The sequence below is a fragment of the Schistocerca gregaria genome, chromosome X (genome assembly GCF_023897955.1).
Source record: "Schistocerca gregaria isolate iqSchGreg1 chromosome X, iqSchGreg1.2, whole genome shotgun sequence".
Lineage (NCBI taxonomy): Eukaryota > Metazoa > Arthropoda > Insecta > Orthoptera > Acrididae > Schistocerca > Schistocerca gregaria.
This window is the reverse complement of record NC_064931.1, coordinates 599,953,942-599,973,545: the sequence shown is the minus strand read 5'-3', so window position 1 is coordinate 599,973,545 and position 19,604 is coordinate 599,953,942. Positions and strand designations below refer to the sequence as shown.

Below are 19,604 nucleotides of genomic sequence, written 5' to 3'. Positions count from 1 at the left end.
TCCCCAGGGATCAGTGCTGGGACCACTAATATTCCTTATTTATATACATGATACGCCCTCTAGTATTACAGGTAATTTTAAAATGTTTCTGTTTGCTGATGACACTAGCTTGTTAGGAAAGAGTGTTGTTTGTAACATTGGCTCTGTTTCAAATAGTGCAGTTCATGACAGAAATTCATGGCTAGTAGAAAATAAACTAACGCTAAATAATAGTACGACTCAGTTTTTACATTTTCTAACCCACAGTTTAAAAAAAACACGTTTTAATTTCACAGAATGGGCATTTGATTATTTGAACTGAACAGTTCAAATTTCTAGGCGTTCAGATAGATAGTAAACTGTGTGGAAAGCCCACGTTCAGGATATTGTTCAAAGACTTAATGCTGCCATTTTTACTATTCGAACGGCATTTGAAGTAAGTGATAGTTCAACACGGAAAGTAGTCGACTTTACTTATTTTCATTCGAGTATGACGTATGGTATAATATTTTGGGGTAACTCCTCCCACTCTCATAGGATATTTTTGACTGAGAAGCGGGCGGTTCGGCCAATGACTGGTGTAAGTTCGCGAATCTCTTGTCGACCCCTGTTCATTAGTCTGGGTATTCTGACATTGGCCTCTCAATATACAGATATTTTTTACTGTCAGTTCTTGTTAAAAATATCAGTTTATCCCCAAGAGTTAGCAGCTTTCACCCCGTTAATACCACACAGAAATCCAATCTGCACTTGGATCGCACTCCCTTGACCCTTGTGCAGAAAGGTGAGCACTATCCTGCTGTATCCATCTTCAATAAGCTACCAAAAGAATTCAAAAATCTTAGCAGTAATCCACGCGCTTTCAAATCAAAATTAAAGTGTTTCCTCATGGGTCAATCCTATTCTGTCGAGGATTTCCTTGAAAAATTTAGCTGATTCTTGTGTCACACCCTTGATTGCGTTTGCCTAAACTTATGGCTTGCCTTTTTTGTGTTCATAAACATTTTATTTTATCTGTTATTACTTATATGTTGTTCTTTCATGTACTGACACGTTCCATCAACTTGGAGATTTGCTCCTCAATATGGTCCTACGGAACTAGACGTGTAAAAAACGAAAGAAGCAGCATACTCACCATGAAGAAATGACAACCCATGGTCACCGATAATACTGAAACTAACGGCATGGTTCCTGTTGGCTATAATCTGAATGAATGAGTGGGCCCAAGTCACGGTACGAAAAAAAAAGGGCTGAGTGCGAGCAGGACTTGATCACTGAGGATTCCATACGAACTTCATTATACATATAGACAGTTCATCCATTTCAGGAATCGAAAATTTCGACCATTTTTGCTTGTTATCGACATTGATACTAACACGATATCGGTCCCACGGACTCCAAGATTTTTGAGAATGTATTAATTTCAATAGTGGAGGTGTGATATAGAGTCATGAAGGAGTCTGGCGACCATTACCACAATAATCAGTAGTTATGCGCTCAGACTGACTGGGTCAGAATGATAAAGGCAAACATCAGGCAAGTAATGACTACTCTGCGAATGTTTGTTTCACATAAAATCTGAAAAGCCATATCGACGTGCAGCAATCTCTCCTTGGTATCTGATGATGGATATATCCAGAAACGCATCATATTATGTGCAATAAAGCCATTCCTCGCCTAATTTTTTACTTTTACCATTGCAACTCCGTCAGCCCGAATGCACAACTACTGATTGCTTCAATTTCAAGTTCGGCGTCGCATAACAAATAACAAAAGAAATATTGCTTTAGTATCAAATGATTACAAATTAACAATTTTCTGATTTTTCCCTTTACTTTTACTGTGAAACCTTCCTCCATGCCAAATTTCATGAGTGTAGGTCAACTGGATGTACCTAGGTTTTGATGTGTTAGTTTGTGAGTATTGTATCAAAATATGTAACCTAAACTGCTGTATCGTTTCATTGCCCCGATTTTATATTGAGTAAATTTTGATGTTGTCGAATCTGTTAGGATTCTTTCGTTCTATAGTTCTTAAATCAGTTGTATGACACATACATTTCTCAAATTTTCGGTTGAATGCTTTTCGAATGAAGAAGTAAAATGATTCCGTCAAAGGAAACAAAAATGCATGTCTACGAAACTGTATTTAACAACGCGAGCTCGTAGATACGCACGTCTATTTTGCGACCTGGGCTTTTTCTTACACACGGTGTCCGCCTCCGGTAGCTGAGTGGTTAATCATCAGCATTTCATCCCCATCGACGAGCAAATCGCCGAAGTGGCGTCAGATCGATGCCGGCACGGTAGCTCAGCGTGTTCGGTCAGAGGGCTATGCGCCCTCTGTAATAAAAAAACTGAGTTAATCGATCATTAACGAACTTAAACGGATATCGTACGACGTCCGCCCCGAACAGACGCAACGAACAAAAGCGAACAAAACGGGATTAAAAAAAAAAGTGGTCAGCGCGACAGTCTGCCAATTCTGCGGGCCCGGGTTCGATTCCCGGCTGGGTCGGATATTTTTCTCCGCTCAGGGACTGGGTGTTGTGTTGTCCTAATCATCAGCATTTCATCCCCATCGACGAGCAAGTCGCCGAAGTGGCGTCAGATCGAAAGACTTGCACCAGGCGAGCGGTCTACCCGACGGGAGGCCCTCCTCACACGACATTTTTTCTTATACACGGTAGAGATTGAGTTAGTACACTAGTCTTCAGCGGTATGTCTCTTAATAAACGTATTCGAATAAAATGTAGTAGACTTTAATTCCCCCCCCCCCCCTATTTTCTATACCGATAAAGCTGATTTGCTCGACTTAACGAATGCTAGTGCCTCACGCACAACTACATTTGAAGAGTGAAAATGGAAAGTTCTCTAAGTGCTATGTTTTCAGTTTTCAGTGGTATTGTGTTATCGGCGTTCTGTTGAATTTCCATGATTTGATCCAGGGGCTAAACCACAGAGAAAGTCTTTCAAACATGGGTTTGCAGATAGAACATGGTCTTCGTGCTAAGCTGTGCTTCCCTCTGCAGTTCCAAAATTTAAAGCATATGAAAAATTCTAGTAGTTAAAAACCTAGTGCTGTATCTCTGTACTTGTATTGTCAGAAATAAAATGTACGAGGAAGGATCAAGAAGTAATGTCAAAACTTAATAACGAACATATAACATTGGAAGTAATACAGATTTTGACCTATACTTTCCTTCACACAACTCTACGGTTCAACACAGTCACCACGCATTTGTACACACCTGCGCCATCGTTGAACCCAGGAATCAGAGCCACTGCGCCATCATTGAACCCAGGAATCAAAGCGAGATTGGAAAAATTCTGGATTTTTGCTTCTTGACCCCTGACTTTTAAGGCTGTTTTAAACTCATGCACGAAGAAAGTGTATGGGAAGCTGTAATGGACATTATCAATGTGCGGCGTTGGGTGAAGAAATTTGGTAAGTGATGAAAGTTATCTTAATAAATAAAAAAGATAAAGACGATTATGTGAATGTGCACCTGCTTGCTTTACTTTTGGATTGTCTCTTCCTGAATGTATAGTCTCTTTATGCATGTAAGCTGTTGCATACCAAGAAAATCCACTCATTAAAAAGAAATATGTCCACAAGATAACCTCAAATTTACAGTTAAGAACTAAATCTGTCTGCAAGAATGAGAAGCAGATCTATCTGACTGCGAGAATATAAATGAAATAAGTCCTGCCCGAACCAGCACTATCTGTTAAAAAAAAAATTGACTCTGAACTTTAACGAGAATAATTAAACTAAACACTGTTAATCAACAGTGTGAAATTGAAAACTCGTTTCTCCTCTGTTTGTCTTACCTGTACAGCAATGGAAAACGCTGTGCAATTGCTCTCACAGAAAAAGAAGGAAAGGCTCTCCTCAATTTCTGAGTTGCTACTAATTACAGGGAATCGTGGTAGTGCAATGTGATCCCTTGAATACATTTAACGTAAAACTGGTTCATATAAAAGTTCTCTCTCATAAAAAGAATGTATATCAGGTAATGGGAGCTGGATAATGGTTTATGATAATCTGAGTTACTCTCTAGATAAAAAAATCTTCTCATGAAACTGTATTTAAAAAATTCATCGCTTAAAAATTTCCCGGGTTCCCGGGTTCGATTCCCAGTGGGGTCAGGGATTTTCTCTGCCTCGTGATGACTGGGTGTTGTGTGATGTCCTTAGGTTAGTTAGGTTTAAATAGTTCTAAGTTCTAGGAGACTGATGACCATAGATGTTAAGTCCCATAGTGCTCAGAACCATTTGAATCTTAAAAATTTCTTGAAACTAGTTCATTTACAAAATTTCGCCATTGAAGGTTTAGCAAGCAAAAAGTAAATATTTCATTGCAAATTACAGTTGTCTAAGATCAACACTGGAGAAATACAAAACTGTAACTCAATAGGAAATTTTTTTCTAAAACAAAATTTCTTATATTAATGATTAAATCCTTTTCGTCTTGTCGAATCCATTGACACTGACTGAGACAAAACTTTACGAAAGTAGCAAGAAAGTTCTGATTTGGTTGTCTGTGTCGAACGAAGAATGTTTGACTAAGTGCTGCTGCAAGAAAGTAAAATTTGTTACCTTAAACTCCAATCTTCTCAAAATAATCTCCATCTTAATATATCCATCTCATTCAATGCATAATGATTATATTCCTTTCGTAATAATAATATCTTCCATCAGATCAATAAAATAATTCCCGAGAGCAACATGTTCCGCGTCCGAGCTGCACAAGCTCACTGTCACGACACCCCGCTACAACTCCCACTTTCCTCTCCTCGTGATCAACACTTAACACCCGCGCGCCTCCGCAAAGCAAAGATGACTAACTTGTCTCCGGGCAGCGCAGCGTTTCTGACGAGGCTGCGCGCGCATAACTGAACGATACAACATTACATGCGCGTCCTAAGACGTCCAAAAACAAGAAAATTATCTATAAAATTATGTACACACACCTGTCACGGAGAAATGTGCTTTGCAGATAAACCGCGCAGCGGCCGGCCGACAACACCTGTCGCAGATGTCAATCGAGGACTTGCTGACGAAGTGATTCGAGGAGACAGTCTCGCTGAAAAAAACTGGGTCACGACGCAAAACACAGAATTTTTCGAAACTGGTTTTGATGCGTGGGTTCAACGATGGCGCACACGTGCAAAAGTGCATTGTGTTTATGTTGAGCAGTAGTGTTATGTGGAAGAAGGTATAGGAAACATTACTTTTTGATTCACCCTCGCAGCACCTCCGTATTAACGGCATTTCGAACAGAAACGTTCTTTCCGGTATTTTGTCGACAAGTGTCAGTTTTCAGACCGTAGCTGTGTACAAAATACAAACTGAATCTTGCAGAGTAGAAAACAGTAACCACACACCGTTAATAATGCTATTTATTTGCGTAAATTTCGCAGTCACCGGTTTCGAACCGACTGGTTCAACTTCACGTTCATATCACATTTGTTGTAGTTTAAACTATTTGCCGAAAAAACAGCCAACAGTTAATGAAAACAACAAAAAATATAATAAAAACGTGACCAGCCGTCTGAAAACGAACTTGTCTGTTCGAAACCAGTAAAGGAGCTTTTGTGTAAACAAATATCATTTTCGACCATGGCTACTTGCCGCTTTCTTCTTTACAAGAATCAGCTTGTAAAAATTTTATTATTGGTACTCAGAACTATGCAGTTTCCTGGTGTGGCACTTAGAATGTTCTTAATAATGTATTTTGTCTCATTTTTTCTAGGGATGCGGTAGCAGTATAAATCTGTGGTAGCAGAATGCCGTCTCAATTTTTTGGATACAAATCAGTCATATACAGAGATATACTGCTTTTTCATTCTCTTGATAAATGGCAGATTTGGCACTTAGAACGTTTCATATTTCCATTCTTCATTTTTACTGCCCAAGTTAATCTACGGTGTGTAGCGGAGGGTGCATCAATTTCCGTCCTTCCGATTCCATTCGCTGATTGTACGCGGGAAGAAAAACTGTCGATGCTCCCCTCTGTGAGTCTAAATTTGTATGGTTTTGACATCGTGGTCACGGTGCGATGTGTATGTAGGAGGCAGTAATTCTCTTGACTCGTCTTGAACGTGGGCTCTTGGAATACCCTCAGCGTCTTCCTTGTAGCGCCACTCACTGCAGTTCACTGAATAGTCCTGTCACATCCTCGCGCTGACCAAACATACTCATTAAGAACTCTTTTTTTTTTTTAATCACCTTCCTCGTGTTTCCTTTATTCCTACATTGGAAAGGTTCCATACTGACGAACAATACTCAAGAATTGGTCGGACAAAGGTTGTGTAAGCGTGACCATTAGAGCGAAAAACACATTACCTTACGACTCTTCCAATAAATCTTACAAATGGACAATCAGACCTGTTAATCACGGGTTTTGCTGAGCATTGGGTTTGTTGTAGAGGGGCGTATCCTGCATGCGTGGACACCGAATTTTCGTGCGATGGCCCCTAGTTTCCGGGAAATAGGTGAAGTTTTATGTGTAGCTCGTATACTAGTAACGTTAATCATGTTTCGACCAAGCGACCGTAGCTCAGCGGCTAGGGTTCACGGCTATTACACAGACGATACAGGCTCCGATTCTGACGGGCCCTTTTCCTTTTCTTCAGTTTGATAGTACACAGTATCATTAAATAATGTACAAATGCGGAAGGATTCTAGAGACGAAAGTACTCATACCTAATTTTCACGTCTATTATGTAATTAATACCGATCAAACCAGCAGCCAGTACCAATCAACGTACCGGTACGTTAGTTCCCTTGTGGAACAATTTGCGAAAACCGTACCTCTTAAAAAAAAAACGTATTTGAACAAGATTGGTCATTCCTTCATAGCACAGTATACTGTAAATGCGTCAGGAAAGTTATTCCCTTCAGTTTTATTATGTATGCAAAAACTATCCGGGAAATTTGTTCGGATTGTTTAAAAAGTGGACGATTTGACTTAGCGAAGTTTACGAAAGTGCTGTATGAGGAATTTTTTTAAAAATCTCTCTTCTTCTGTACGTGGGAAAAGAAAAAATTCTCCACATTTTCTTACGTGGGGTAGGCGGACTGGTTAGACACTTTACGATTAAACGTTTGTGGATGAAGGAAAAAAAATTCACCTGCACCACAAAAATTATCCCACTCGAATGTACTCCAATTTGCCATCCCTGTAATGTTTATTTTTACAGACAGGTTAAAGTTTTCACGAAAAAAGTTTAAAATGCTCCGAGTTCCTGAAGACGAATAGAGAAAATAGCTTCTTGGGAAGATTCCATAAAAATACATTTTTTTAATTCTGCGTCGTTTTGTGCGCTTGGTTTCACGGGAATGGTCAAATACACGTGGTCCGCATCGAAGTTGATCGAAAAAAGATCAATCTTTTTGAATCTAAGCGAACTGTGTTTTCCGATATCGCTTCTGAACAATCCTTGTACTGCAAGGCTATAGCTTTCATTAAAAATGCTTGGTGCTCTGCGAATTTGTGTTTCACTTGCTTCTGCGACAAGTGACATCCGGAATTATGTAGTAGCACGGCATATGATGCAAGCGATAGTGAGTAAAACGATTCTGTAATCTGTAACAAAAGGAACACACATTTCAGGAAAGTTTGCAGTAATGACTGATTTATTAATGAAATTACCACTGCGAAGATGACTACATCGAATAATTTTGCATGACGTATACTGTTTAATTGATATTCGTCCGACAAAATAGAAAAATGAGAAGTCAAAGTATACAGGCAAGATTGTAACCCATGCCACCATCGTGGTAGTCGCGCTACACGCTACACTTACTAGGTCGAAAGATAAATAACGTTACGTGTATAGGAGATATGCATAAAACTTCAACATCGTTTTGCTCGGAAACAAGGGCCGTTACATGAAAACCCTCCTGTCAGGCCCCCAGGACAGGTCACTATACAACATAACTAAGATTCAGCAAAATCCGTGATTGATTGGTCCCCTTGTTAGTCTGTCATCTGCCTTCCTTGGGTCTACGTTTATGGTGTCTTTCCACCTTAAATTGCTCCAAAGAGTAATTCCTACATGCTTAAAGGTTATGAACGATATCAGTGACTGATCTCCGGTCGAGTAGTCAAATGAGATAGGATCTTTTGATCATTATTATTATTATTATTATTATTATTATTATTATTATTATTATCATCTTTAATTCCCCATTTAGGAGAGCGTTAAAACACAATCAATTTTCATGACACTTTTTTATTCTTTCTTTTCTCTTCCCAAAAACCTCTCATATATACACTGTGTTTCTTCTTCCTCTCTTCTGTCCGCTTCTTTCCTCGTTTCTTCTCCTTTGGTGTTTCCTCGACTTTCTGTTTCATGATTTTTTTCTCTGTATTTTACTCTGTTCGTTATTTCTTCTGTGGAGGTATTTAGTTTCTTGAGGTCTTCCGTTGTTTCCTTTGCCCAGTTAGTTTTCATCGTATTACTCATCACTGTGTTAAAATCCTTCTTGATCAACCTATTTTCGTTCATCCTATAAATGTACCCATAGAAATTAGCCATTTTTTTCTGATACTGTTTGTAATTGTCTCTGTCTATCTGTAAAATTCTTTTGTCGGTCTTTTTATCCCGATCCCCTGTCTCTGAACTGGCCCATAGATCTTTCTCAGAATTTTCCTCTCTTGCTTTTCCATTTCCTTGATTTTCGTTCTTCCCCTTATTACTGTCGTTTCTGAGGCATACAAGGCTTCGAGTGTGACTACTGTTTTGTAATGTCTTAATTTGGCATTAACGGAAATACTAATTTTGTTGTAATGGTTTCATGTAAGTCTGTAAGCTTTTTGTAGCTTTGCAACTCATTCTTCATTGGCTGTCGAATTTAGTCCTGTTTTCTCTATAATCTGTCCCAGGTATTTGAAACTTTCTACAAAACTTTCTACTTGTTCTATCTTTCTATACTTTGTTACCAATGGGTTTCTGTCTGTGGATTTTGTGTCCATGTACTGGTTTTCTTCATATGAAATTTCTAGTTCTGTTCTGGCTGCGGTTTCATGTAGTGTCTCTAGGGCTTCTTTGGCTCCTTCTCTGTTATTTGTTATGATGGCTATATCATCGTCAAAGGCCAGACATTTTATGTTGATGATTCTATTTTTGATCCTCCCCATCTTTAATCCATTGACTCTTTGTCCCATGTCCTGAAGATTTTCACTAAATCTGCGTTAAATAAAATGGGTGACAGGCCATCTCCCTACTCACTCCTGTCTTGATTTCGAACTGTTCCGAGATCTCTCCCATGAACTTCACTTTGGATTTTGGATTTGTTAATGTTTCCTGGATTAGTTTCCTGGTCTTGTTGTCTACCTCCATTTCTTCCCGTGTACTGAAAAGCGTTTCTCTGTCTATGGAATCGTAGGCCTTCTTGAAATCAACAAATGTTATTGTGGTGGTTCTGGAATTTCTCGTTGCTAATATTGTTCTCAGCCACCAGATCTGTTCACTGCACGATCTTCCCTTTTGTGTGTCACAGCAGTAACGAAATTCCTCTATAGTTATTAGGGCCTGTTTTGTCTCCTTTCTTGTGGAGGGGGTGTATTAGGGCTGACTTCCATTCTTCTGACACCTTTTCTGTTTCCCAGATGTTTTTGATTATTCTGTGTAATGTTATCATGTTCTAATTTCCATATTTGTGCAATCAGTCCATCTTCTCCTGGTTCTCTGTTATTTTTCAATGATTTTATTATTTTCACTATTCCTTCGTGTCTTGGGGGTTCGGAGTTCTGGTTAGGTTCTGGGTTTGTAATCTCTATTTTTGTTCGTCGTAGGTGAGTAATGTGGCAAAGCATCGAGCTAATATTTCACAGTTTTTCCTCGGATTTGTCTCCAGTGTTCCATCTTGTCTTTTGAAGCAAAAGCTTGGAGGTTGATATCCTCTCATATTTTCTCGGAATATTCTGTAAAAATTCTGTGTGTTGTTTCTGGTGAAGTCCTATCTCCTTCAACCTGCTGTTCTCGTAACCTCGTTTTTCTTTGCGGATTATTTTTGAAGTGTTTTTCTGTATCCTGTTGAATTCTTCTAATTTTTCTTGTGTTCTATGGCTATTAAATTTTTCCCAGGCTTGTTTCTGTCTTCTATGGCTTTGTTGCATGTCACGTTCCACCATCGATGTTTCATTTTTCTCGGTGGTTGCCCCAGTTTTATCAGTTCTCTCATTTTTTCCGACATTTCTGTCCAGTTGTTGCTGTTGATTTTCGTAAATTATTGTATTATTTTTTTCTTGTTTAGTTGCAAGTGAACTCCCTTGTGACCAGAGTGCTTCAGTGAGATAGTCCAAATGTGAACGTGCGGTGTGGAATCGTGTTTAAGCGCATCCTTTTTCTTCTTCGATACATACGTATCTGTAAATGCTGACACGGAATTTTTGACAGAATAAGTGGAACCACAACTGCGTGACCTCCGACCAAACATCATTTTACAGAAAGATGGTATACCTCTAACTGGCGACCTGCATATTCGTGAATTCTTAAATGAAAATTTCCAGACCAGTGGATTGGAATAGCTGCCCAAATTTATCGGTCACTTCGTTTACCAGGGGTCACTCACTCTGACTTTTTTCTATGGGATATTATCGTCTATGAAAGAAAAGGTGGAACATCACTGACTTGAAGCAGATGATTACTGATGGCATTGCCATCACCGATGAGGGTCAGCTACAGCGAACGTAGCAAGAAATCGAGTACCGTCTTGATGTGCTTCGTGTATCTAATGATTCCCGACTACAGATGTACTAATACGGGCAAAAGTCTTAAATGTATAGATGTCTTATTTTATACTATATTGTACATATCATTATTTTCATTTGCTTATGCAAAGACTTTTTGAATTTGTAGAGGCCTTATACATACCTGTACTGTATACTGGCTTTTTTTTTTTTAAAAAAAAACTACATATAAAAATTAGTAGAGTTATTAGAGGAGATAGAAAGAAACACTTTTGTTATGTGACAACAATGTCACAGGTGCACCGCATCTCCGCTAGCGATCCCTAAAGGATTTGATACTGGATTTCCCTTAGGTAAATGTTCTCAGTTGTTTTGACTGCTTCGTATGCAACATTCTGAATATTGAAATCTGATCTGCAACACAATCACAGCGTACTGCTGTGAAGAATAAGTTTTCGTTACTACTAGCGTTGTCCACGTCCCTGGATAAATAACTACATTATTATTGTTTATGTTATGGTGTGCTTACATGAAAGTTCCTAGTGGTGATTAGAGGCTCATGATGGCTGATTATACGATTACATTTAAACTAGTTCACTGACATGCCTCTCAGCTATGGGAAACCACGATGCAGTAGTCGATCCGTACGCAGAAGAGCTGGTTCTCCGTTTGGCTGAAGCGACTTGTGAAACACCTGGTTGTTTTGAGCATGTTGGTCAATTATTGGCATGCAGACGCCAGTTATACATCAATGTATACGGATAAAATTTCCGCCAACATCTCTAAAATATATTCATCACGCAGCAGTCTGAAAACACTGTGTATTTCTAATAATGGGAGTTGTTTACCATTTGTATAGAATAAGAAACAGTACTGCGCGGTAAGGCGTGAATATAATTTTGTTCGGTGACGCGACATCATGACGAATTTTTGCACTCGAAGAACAGAAATATTTGAAACGTGGTGGGATAACATGTGCACTGAGGTTATTATCCGGTTAAGGCTACGGTAAATCATTTTCCTTCATAGGTACAGTGAGAACTTTCCAAGCGGAACGCAACTCTAAACTTAAGAAGGTGAGAAGCAAGTTTATTACTTTCTAAAGCAGTGGCAGCTGACATACACTTCTGTACTGACCTGGAGTATCGGTATGAGCTTCACTTGTTCTTCCAGTTCTCGCATCCGTTCCAGACTCACAGCCATTTGCTCTCGGATAGTCTGGAAAACAACACAGTAAGAAAAATAAAGTTTAATTTATATCTACGCTCCAATAGAATCAGTAATTTGTCATCATACATACAGGGCGAATCACCTAAAACTTGCACAGCAAACATTGCGGAAATGTGAAGTGCTGTTGATGTACGGTTTTCGAAGAATGGATTAGTAGACAGGGGCTCGTATTGTTGGCCAATAAAGAGTTTGTAATGATACTTAGAAAGTGTACTTTTGTGCAAGTATGCGCTTTTTTTAAATGGAACAATGCCTGTTGACATTTACAGAGTAATAGCAGGGTAAATTAGAATATCAGTGATATCTGTTGCAGGATTCTAGTGCGAGACGTATAGGGGATATCGTATTTTGAAAAGTTCCCACACCGACACTTATACAATACCAGTGGTAGCAAACACTAAAGAACAATACAATTGGATGCACTAGTTATGTGGATTCTGACCAGTAACTAGACAACTGTCCAGCACACGTTGTGTTTAAAATGACCACTGGCAGCGGTAATAAACGCTTCCAGTCTGGAATGGAACGACTGCTGCACACATGCTACAGTAAGCATTTCAGCGGAGATGTCCAAGCACGTTGCATATCATCGGGTGAAGGCAGCTTCGTTGAGCTATCCCCACAGAAAAAAGTGTGCCGAACAAAGTGCAGATCCTCTTTGCGCAATCCAACGATTTGGCAACAGTTCATGAAGACTTGGCTTAGTACATCGTGCACTATGGGTTGGAGAGCCATCATGTTGGTACCACAGATTCCCCCTAGTCTGCAGAGGAACATCTTCTAGCATCCGTGGAAGACGGTCTCTTAGGAGGCTGCGATACTTGCGCTCGTCCAGTGTTCATCCTATGAAAAACTGGCCTATCCCCCACACATTTACACTCCATGGACGCTGACGCTCAACCTGAAGAAGCGAACGGGGATTGCCAACAGACCAATAGTGCATATTTCGGCGTTTTAACTGGCCATGATTGGTAAATGTGGCTTCATCACTAGACAAGATGCATGATGCATCTGGAGTACCGTGTCTTATTGCCCATGTACAGATGTTAACACGATTCCTATAATCGTTTCCATGCAGCTCTTGATAGATATGTGGCAGGGATGGAACCTATGTCAATAGAGAATGCCTAAGACACTTGCCTGACTCATGTTACTTCCTTGCACGATTGCGCAGAAACTAATGTGTGGATCAACTGCAACAGCAGGAAGGACTGAATTTCCCTCTCTTCCTTCCATTACGTTGTCTAGGTGTTACACTACCACTCTCATGTAACTGGTTGAAGAGGTTGATACATAATTTCCGAGTCAGTTGGCGTCTGTTGGGATATCTTGCCGCATAAACCGTACAAGAAGGAGCTGCATTGTTCCTACACTCTCCATCCACCATGAGCATGTCGGCTTTTTCTGCATTGGTAAATCTCATCGGCCACTCACGACCTACTGATTGGACTGTAGCACACAAACTGACTAGCAAATCGTAATGCATTCAAGGAACACACATGCATCCTGTGAGCAAACATAACATGTTTTTTTTTTTTTTTGGTCATCAGTCTACTGACTGGTTTGATGCGGCCCGCCACGAATTCCTTTCCTGCAGCACTTGCAACCTACTTCAATTATTTGCTTGACGTATTCCAATCTCTGTCTTCCTCTACAGTTTTTGCACTCTACAGCTCCCTCTAGTACCATGGAAGTCATTCCCTCATGCCTTAGCAGATGTCCTATCATCCTGTCCCTTCTCCTTATCAGTGTTTTCCACATATTCCTTTCCTCTCCGATTCTGCGTAGAATCTCCTCATTCCTTACCTTATCAGTCCACCCAATTTTCAATATTCGTCTATAGCACCACATCTCAAATGCTTCGATTCTCTTCTGTTCTGGTTTTCCCACAGTCCATGTTTCACTACCATACAATGCTGTACTCCAGACGTACATCCTCAGAAATTTCTTCCTCAAATTAAGGCCGGTATTTGATATTAGTAGACTTCTCTTGGCCAGAAATGCCTTTTTTTGCCACAGCGAGTCTGCTTTTGATGTCCTCCTTGCTCCGTCCGTCATTGGTTATTTTACTGCCTAGGAAGCAGAATTCCTTAACTTCAATGACTTCGTGACCATCAATCATGATGTTAAGTTTCTCGCTGTTCTCATTTCTACTACTTCTCATTACCTTCGTCTTTCTCCGATTTACTCTCAAACCATACTGTGTACTCATTAGACTGTTCATTCCGTTCAGCAGATCATTTAATTCTTCTTCACTTTCACTCAGGATAGCAATGTCATCAGCGAATCGTATCATTGATATCCTTTCACCTTGTATTTTAATTCCACTCCTGAACCTTTCTTTTATTTCCATCATTGCTTCCTCGATGTACAGATTGAAGAGTAGGGGCGAAAGGCTACAGCCTTGTCTTACACCCTTCTTAATACGAGCACTTCGTTCTTGATCGTCCACTCTTATTATTCCCTCTTGGTTGTTGTACATATTGTATATGACCCGTCTCTCCCTATAGCTAACCTCTACTTTTTTCAGAATCTCGAACAGCTTGCACCATTTTATATTGTCGAAAGCTTTTTCCAGGTCGACAACTCCTATGAACGTGTTTTGATTTTTCTTTAGCCTTGCTTCCATTATTAGCCGTAACGTCAGAATTGCCTCTCTCGTGCCTTTACTTATCCTAAAGCCAAACTGATCGTCACCTAGCGCATTCTCAATTTTCTTTTCCATTCTTCTGTATATTATTCTTGTAAGCAGCTTCGATGCATGAGCTGTTAAGCTGATTGTGCGATAATTCTCGCACATGTCAGCTCTTGCCGTCTTCGTAATTGTGTGTATGATACTTTTCCGAAAGTCAGATGGTATGTCGCCAGACTCATATTTTCTACACACCAACGTGAATAGTTGTTTTTTTTTTTTTTTTTTTTTGCACTTCCCCTAATGATTTTAGAAATTCTGATGGAATGTTATCTATCCCTTCTGCCTTATTTAACCGTAAGTCCTCCAAAGCTCATTTAAATTCCGATTCTAACGCTGGATCCCCTATCTCTTCTAAATCGACTCCTGTTTCTTCTTCTATCACATCAGACATATCTTCACCCTCATAGAGGCTTTCAATGTATTCTTTTCACCTATGTGCTCTCTGCTCTGCATTTAACAGTGGAATTCCCGTTGCACTCTTAATGTTACCACCGTTGCTTTTAATGTCACCAAAGGTTGTTTTCACTTTCCTGTATGCTGAGTCTGTCCTTCCGACAATCATATCTTTTTCGATGTCTTCACATTTTTCCTGCAGCCATTTCGTCTTAGCTTCCCTGCACTTCCTATTTATTTGATTCCTCAGCGACTTGTATTTCTGTATTCCTGACTTTCCCGGAACATGTTTGTACTTCCTCCTTTCATCAATCAACTGAATTATTTCTTCTGTTACCCATGGTTTCTTTGCAGCTACCTTCTTTGTACCTATGTTTTCCTACCCAACTTCTGTGATGGCCCTTTTTAGAGATGTCCATTCCTCTTCAACTGTGCTGCCTACTGCGCTATTCCTTATTGCTGTATCTATAGCGTTAGAGAACTTCAAACGTATCTCGTCATTCCTTAGAACTTCCGTGTCCCACTTCTTTGCGTATTGATTCTTCCTGACTAATGTCTTGAACTTCAGCCTACTCTTCATCACTACTATATTGTGATCTGAGTCTATATCTGCTCCTGGGTACGCCTTACAATCCCGTATCTGATTTCGGAATCTCTGTCTGACCATGATGTAATCTAATTGAAATCTTCCCGTATCTCCCGGCCTTTTCCAAGTATACCTCCTCCTCTTGTGATTCTTGAACAGGGTATTCGCTATTACTAGCTGAAACTTGTTACAGAACTCAATTAGTCTTTCTCCTCTTTCATTCCTTGTCCCAAGCCCATATTCTCCTGTAACCTTTTCTTCTACTCCTTCGCCTACAACTGCATTCCAGTCGCCCATGACTATTAGATTTTTGTCCCCCTTTACATACTACATTACCCTTTCGATATCCTCATACACTTTCTCTATCTGTTCATCTTCAGCTTGCGACGTCGGCATGTATACCTGAACTATCGTTGTCGGTGTTGGTCTGCTGTCGATCCTGATTGGAACAACCCGGTCACTGAACTGTTCACAGTAACACACCCTCTGCCCTACCTTCCTATTCATAACGAATCCTACACCTGTTATACCATTTTCTGCTGCTGTTGATATTACCCAATACTCATCTGACCAGAAATCCTTGTTTTCCTTCCACTTCACTTCACTGACCCCTACTATATCTAGATTGAGCCTTTGCATTTCCCTTTTCAGGTTTTCTAGCTTCCCTACCACGTTCAAGCTTCTGACATTCCACGCCCCGACTCGTAGAACATTATCCTTTCGTTGATTATTCAATCTTTTTCTCGTGGTAACCTCCCCCTTGGCAGTCCCCTCCCGGAGATCCGAATGGGGGACTATTCCGGAATCTTTTGCCAATGGAGAGATCATCATGACACTTCTTCAACTACAGGCCACATGTCCTGTGGATACACGTTACGTGTCTTTAATGCAGTGGTTTCCATTGCCTTCTGCATCCTCATGTCGTTGATCATTGCTGATTCTTCCGCCTTTAGGGGCAATTTCCCACCCCTAGGACAAGAGAGTGCCCTGAACCTCTCTCTATCCGCTCCTCCGCCCTCTTTGACGAGGCCGTTGGCAGAATGAGGCTGACTTCTTATGCCGGAAGTCATAGGCCGCCAATGCTGATTATTTTGATAATTTAGGCAGTGGCGGGGATCAAACCCGGGACCGAGACGTTTTGATTATGAATCAAAGACGCTACCCCCTTTTTTTGTTCTTTTTCATTTTGCTCATTATTGATCGTTGTGTTTGGTCGTTGCGGACGTCGCAAGACATCCTGTTCAAGTTCGGTGGTTGATCCTTCCACTCAGTTTTTTATTACAGAGGCCAACCGGCTCTCTGACCGAACACGCTGAGCTACCGTGCCGGCTACCCCTAGACCACGGCTACCCCGTCATCATCGTACGTAGCAAATACTCAAGTTGACTGGCAAAAGCAAGCGACGATTTGGAAAGTTTTTAGAATACTATCTCTCCTAAACGACTCACACTATAAGCCTGCAACAAACACCACTGACATTAATGTCAATAGGCATTGGTCCATTTAAAAAAATATGTTTGCAAAAAAAAAAAAAAAAAAATCAGTATTACTACAATCTGTTTATTGACTAACAATATGAGCCCCTGACTACCAATCCATTCTGTGAAAACCTCACATCAGTATCATTTTCCATTTATGCAACATTTGCAGTGCAAGTTTTAGGTGATTCACCCTGTATGTCGTATGCTTAGTATTTTCAGAAAAAGAAGGAAGTTTGATAAAACGTACAGGAACTATTATTGTACTTTGTACATTAGCTTATGTTTACGGTACAGCACTTATTCATAATAAGTTTCTGATCCCTCTTTGTGCAGCAAACACTGTAATTAAATGCTACCGCAGAATCTCAAGCAAATTTTTGAAAAAAGAATTGTTCATGAGCTAAGGCAGTCGTTGGTATTACATCCTAACAACTTGGTGAGCACAACTCCATATTGTTTGCAGAGACCCAGCCACTCACCATCAGCATCATCAGCACACAGATAAGGAAAACGAAGTAGGTAATAGCAAAACCAAAGCCGAAATGACAAACTCGATTTTCAGATGTTCCTGTGTACATTGTGGAATCCCTGTCAATGAAGAATACAGTTTGTAGCTGAATTACATAAATGATTAACTATAATTCATAGCGGGTTCCTTAAGCAGAATGTTTTCTCAAGCGACTGGAAGAGAGGAAAGGTTACAGTCTTCCACGCGAATGTAGCCGAAAATGGCAGATAGAACTACGGTCCTATATCTACTGCCGACTCCTTGAACACGTACACAAAATTACTTTCTCCGTGCACGGTTTCCTAAAATACGCAACTCGCACTCCATCATACATTTCATTCTAAAGGTTGAGTAACCAGGCGGAATGAGAGGTTTCTGGCGTTATAAAAGTTTCTGATTCAGTACCACCCCGAGGGTTATTACATAAAAGTATGATTCGTAACTGTCTTCAAACGCAGAACACTACACATTACTCTGGGAGAAAATTCATCCACTGACTTAAAATCAGTTCCAGATATGCTTCAGAGACGTGAAAAATGCTCATTACTGCCGGCGTTAGACGGGTGTATACGGCCTACTATCTGGTTCAAAACATGTCATGCAACCTACCTAGGAGTTTTGTATCTGGAGTGCGCTTATATGTGATGAAGACACTTAATATTTATGTCATCTCTCTTGGACGCCTATGTGCTACTCATGAAAATTTTGCAAGGCCTGCGTGTTATAGGCAACTATTAATATCACCAGTGGTTGCCTTCATGTTGTAACCTGTATGTGACCTAAGGTCCGTTGATGGCGGCTTTAGTTTCGCCGAAACCGATAATCATGGAATAAAAAGAATTCCTGCGATCTTGGTTAACAGTTCATTGTGTTACTACCTACGTGTATACGTTTTGTATCCTAGAGACGCAGAAATTGCTAATTAACATTTGACCAAAGGATGGAGACACGAGGCAAACATGCGTCGTATCCAACGCAAATTAAATCTTACCAGCGAATGGTGCTGATAGAACAAAGTCAAACTGAACGCAGAGAAGTTAACTACGGTCTATTTCGACGAGAAAAGGTCTCTATTACAGGAAAATCTCACGAAGCCCTGCTGTCCGGTGCATGGGTAGAATAAAAACTCATCTCCCTTTTCTTGATTAGTTAACTAAAAGTCTCCACTACACTCTTACAGTAGAGTACGATACTATCAAAGATACTATGTGGCAATAGCGTCTGGAAATTAACGAGTAAAATCCGGCTCAACGAAATTTATATACCTCAAAATGTATGTCTTATGTGGATTTTCCGGGGAACATACACTTGACACTCTGAACAAGCACTACGACTTATATAATAATATGTTACACATAGAAATTTAGAAACAATCTACATAGTAAGATTTACCTCAAGACAACTGGAACGAACAGGCACAGTAAATCCATGACTCTTGCACCGATTCAACGTTCCCAAGACATCCAACATGGCATATAATAATTTCACAACCAAATTTTCGGAGGTAGGCTTATAGATTCCTGTGACTCTTAAAACCCTTTTCCAAAGCGATATAAAGTGAACATAACTCTCACATATTACAGGCAGTGATAATGTGGAGGCCGCTTGGAGACGATGAGACTTCATACTCGAAAACAAAAGAATGAAGAATCATTCTAGCGCCGACGAAGGCCGCCAATGGGGAATCCACTGGCATAAGTGACTTTGACAAAGGGCGGACGGTTATGGCCCAGTGACTGAGAAGCTGGCGGCTGTTCGCATGCTAGTGTTGTGAACATCTATGGAAAGTAATTGAAGGATGATGAAACCACGAGTAGGCGACAAGTCGTAGGACGTCCACACCTCAGCAAAGAACGTGGAGGTCGGGAGCTTGCCCACTCTATAAAGTAGGGTACGCGGCGATCTGTGGAAGATCCGATGAAGAGTAAATTGCTGGTGCAGCAAAAGTGTTTCGGAGCATACAGGTCAGCGCGGATTGTTGAACATGGTGTCCGCAACAGCCGATCCTTATGTGTTCCAATGTTGACC

General features: G+C 40.3%; 1 protein-coding gene across 1 annotated transcript in view; it reads right to left on the bottom strand.

The window, feature by feature from the left end:
- Positions 1 to 19,604, bottom strand: part of LOC126297996 (KN motif and ankyrin repeat domain-containing protein 3) — a 381,284-nt gene that overhangs the window by 146,502 nt on the left and 215,178 nt on the right. Inside the window, exon 6 of the mRNA XM_049989312.1 lies at positions 11,821 to 11,901. Coding sequence (XP_049845269.1) covers positions 11,821 to 11,901 — 81 coding nt within the window. The remainder of the gene's footprint in view (positions 1 to 11,820; positions 11,902 to 19,604) is intronic.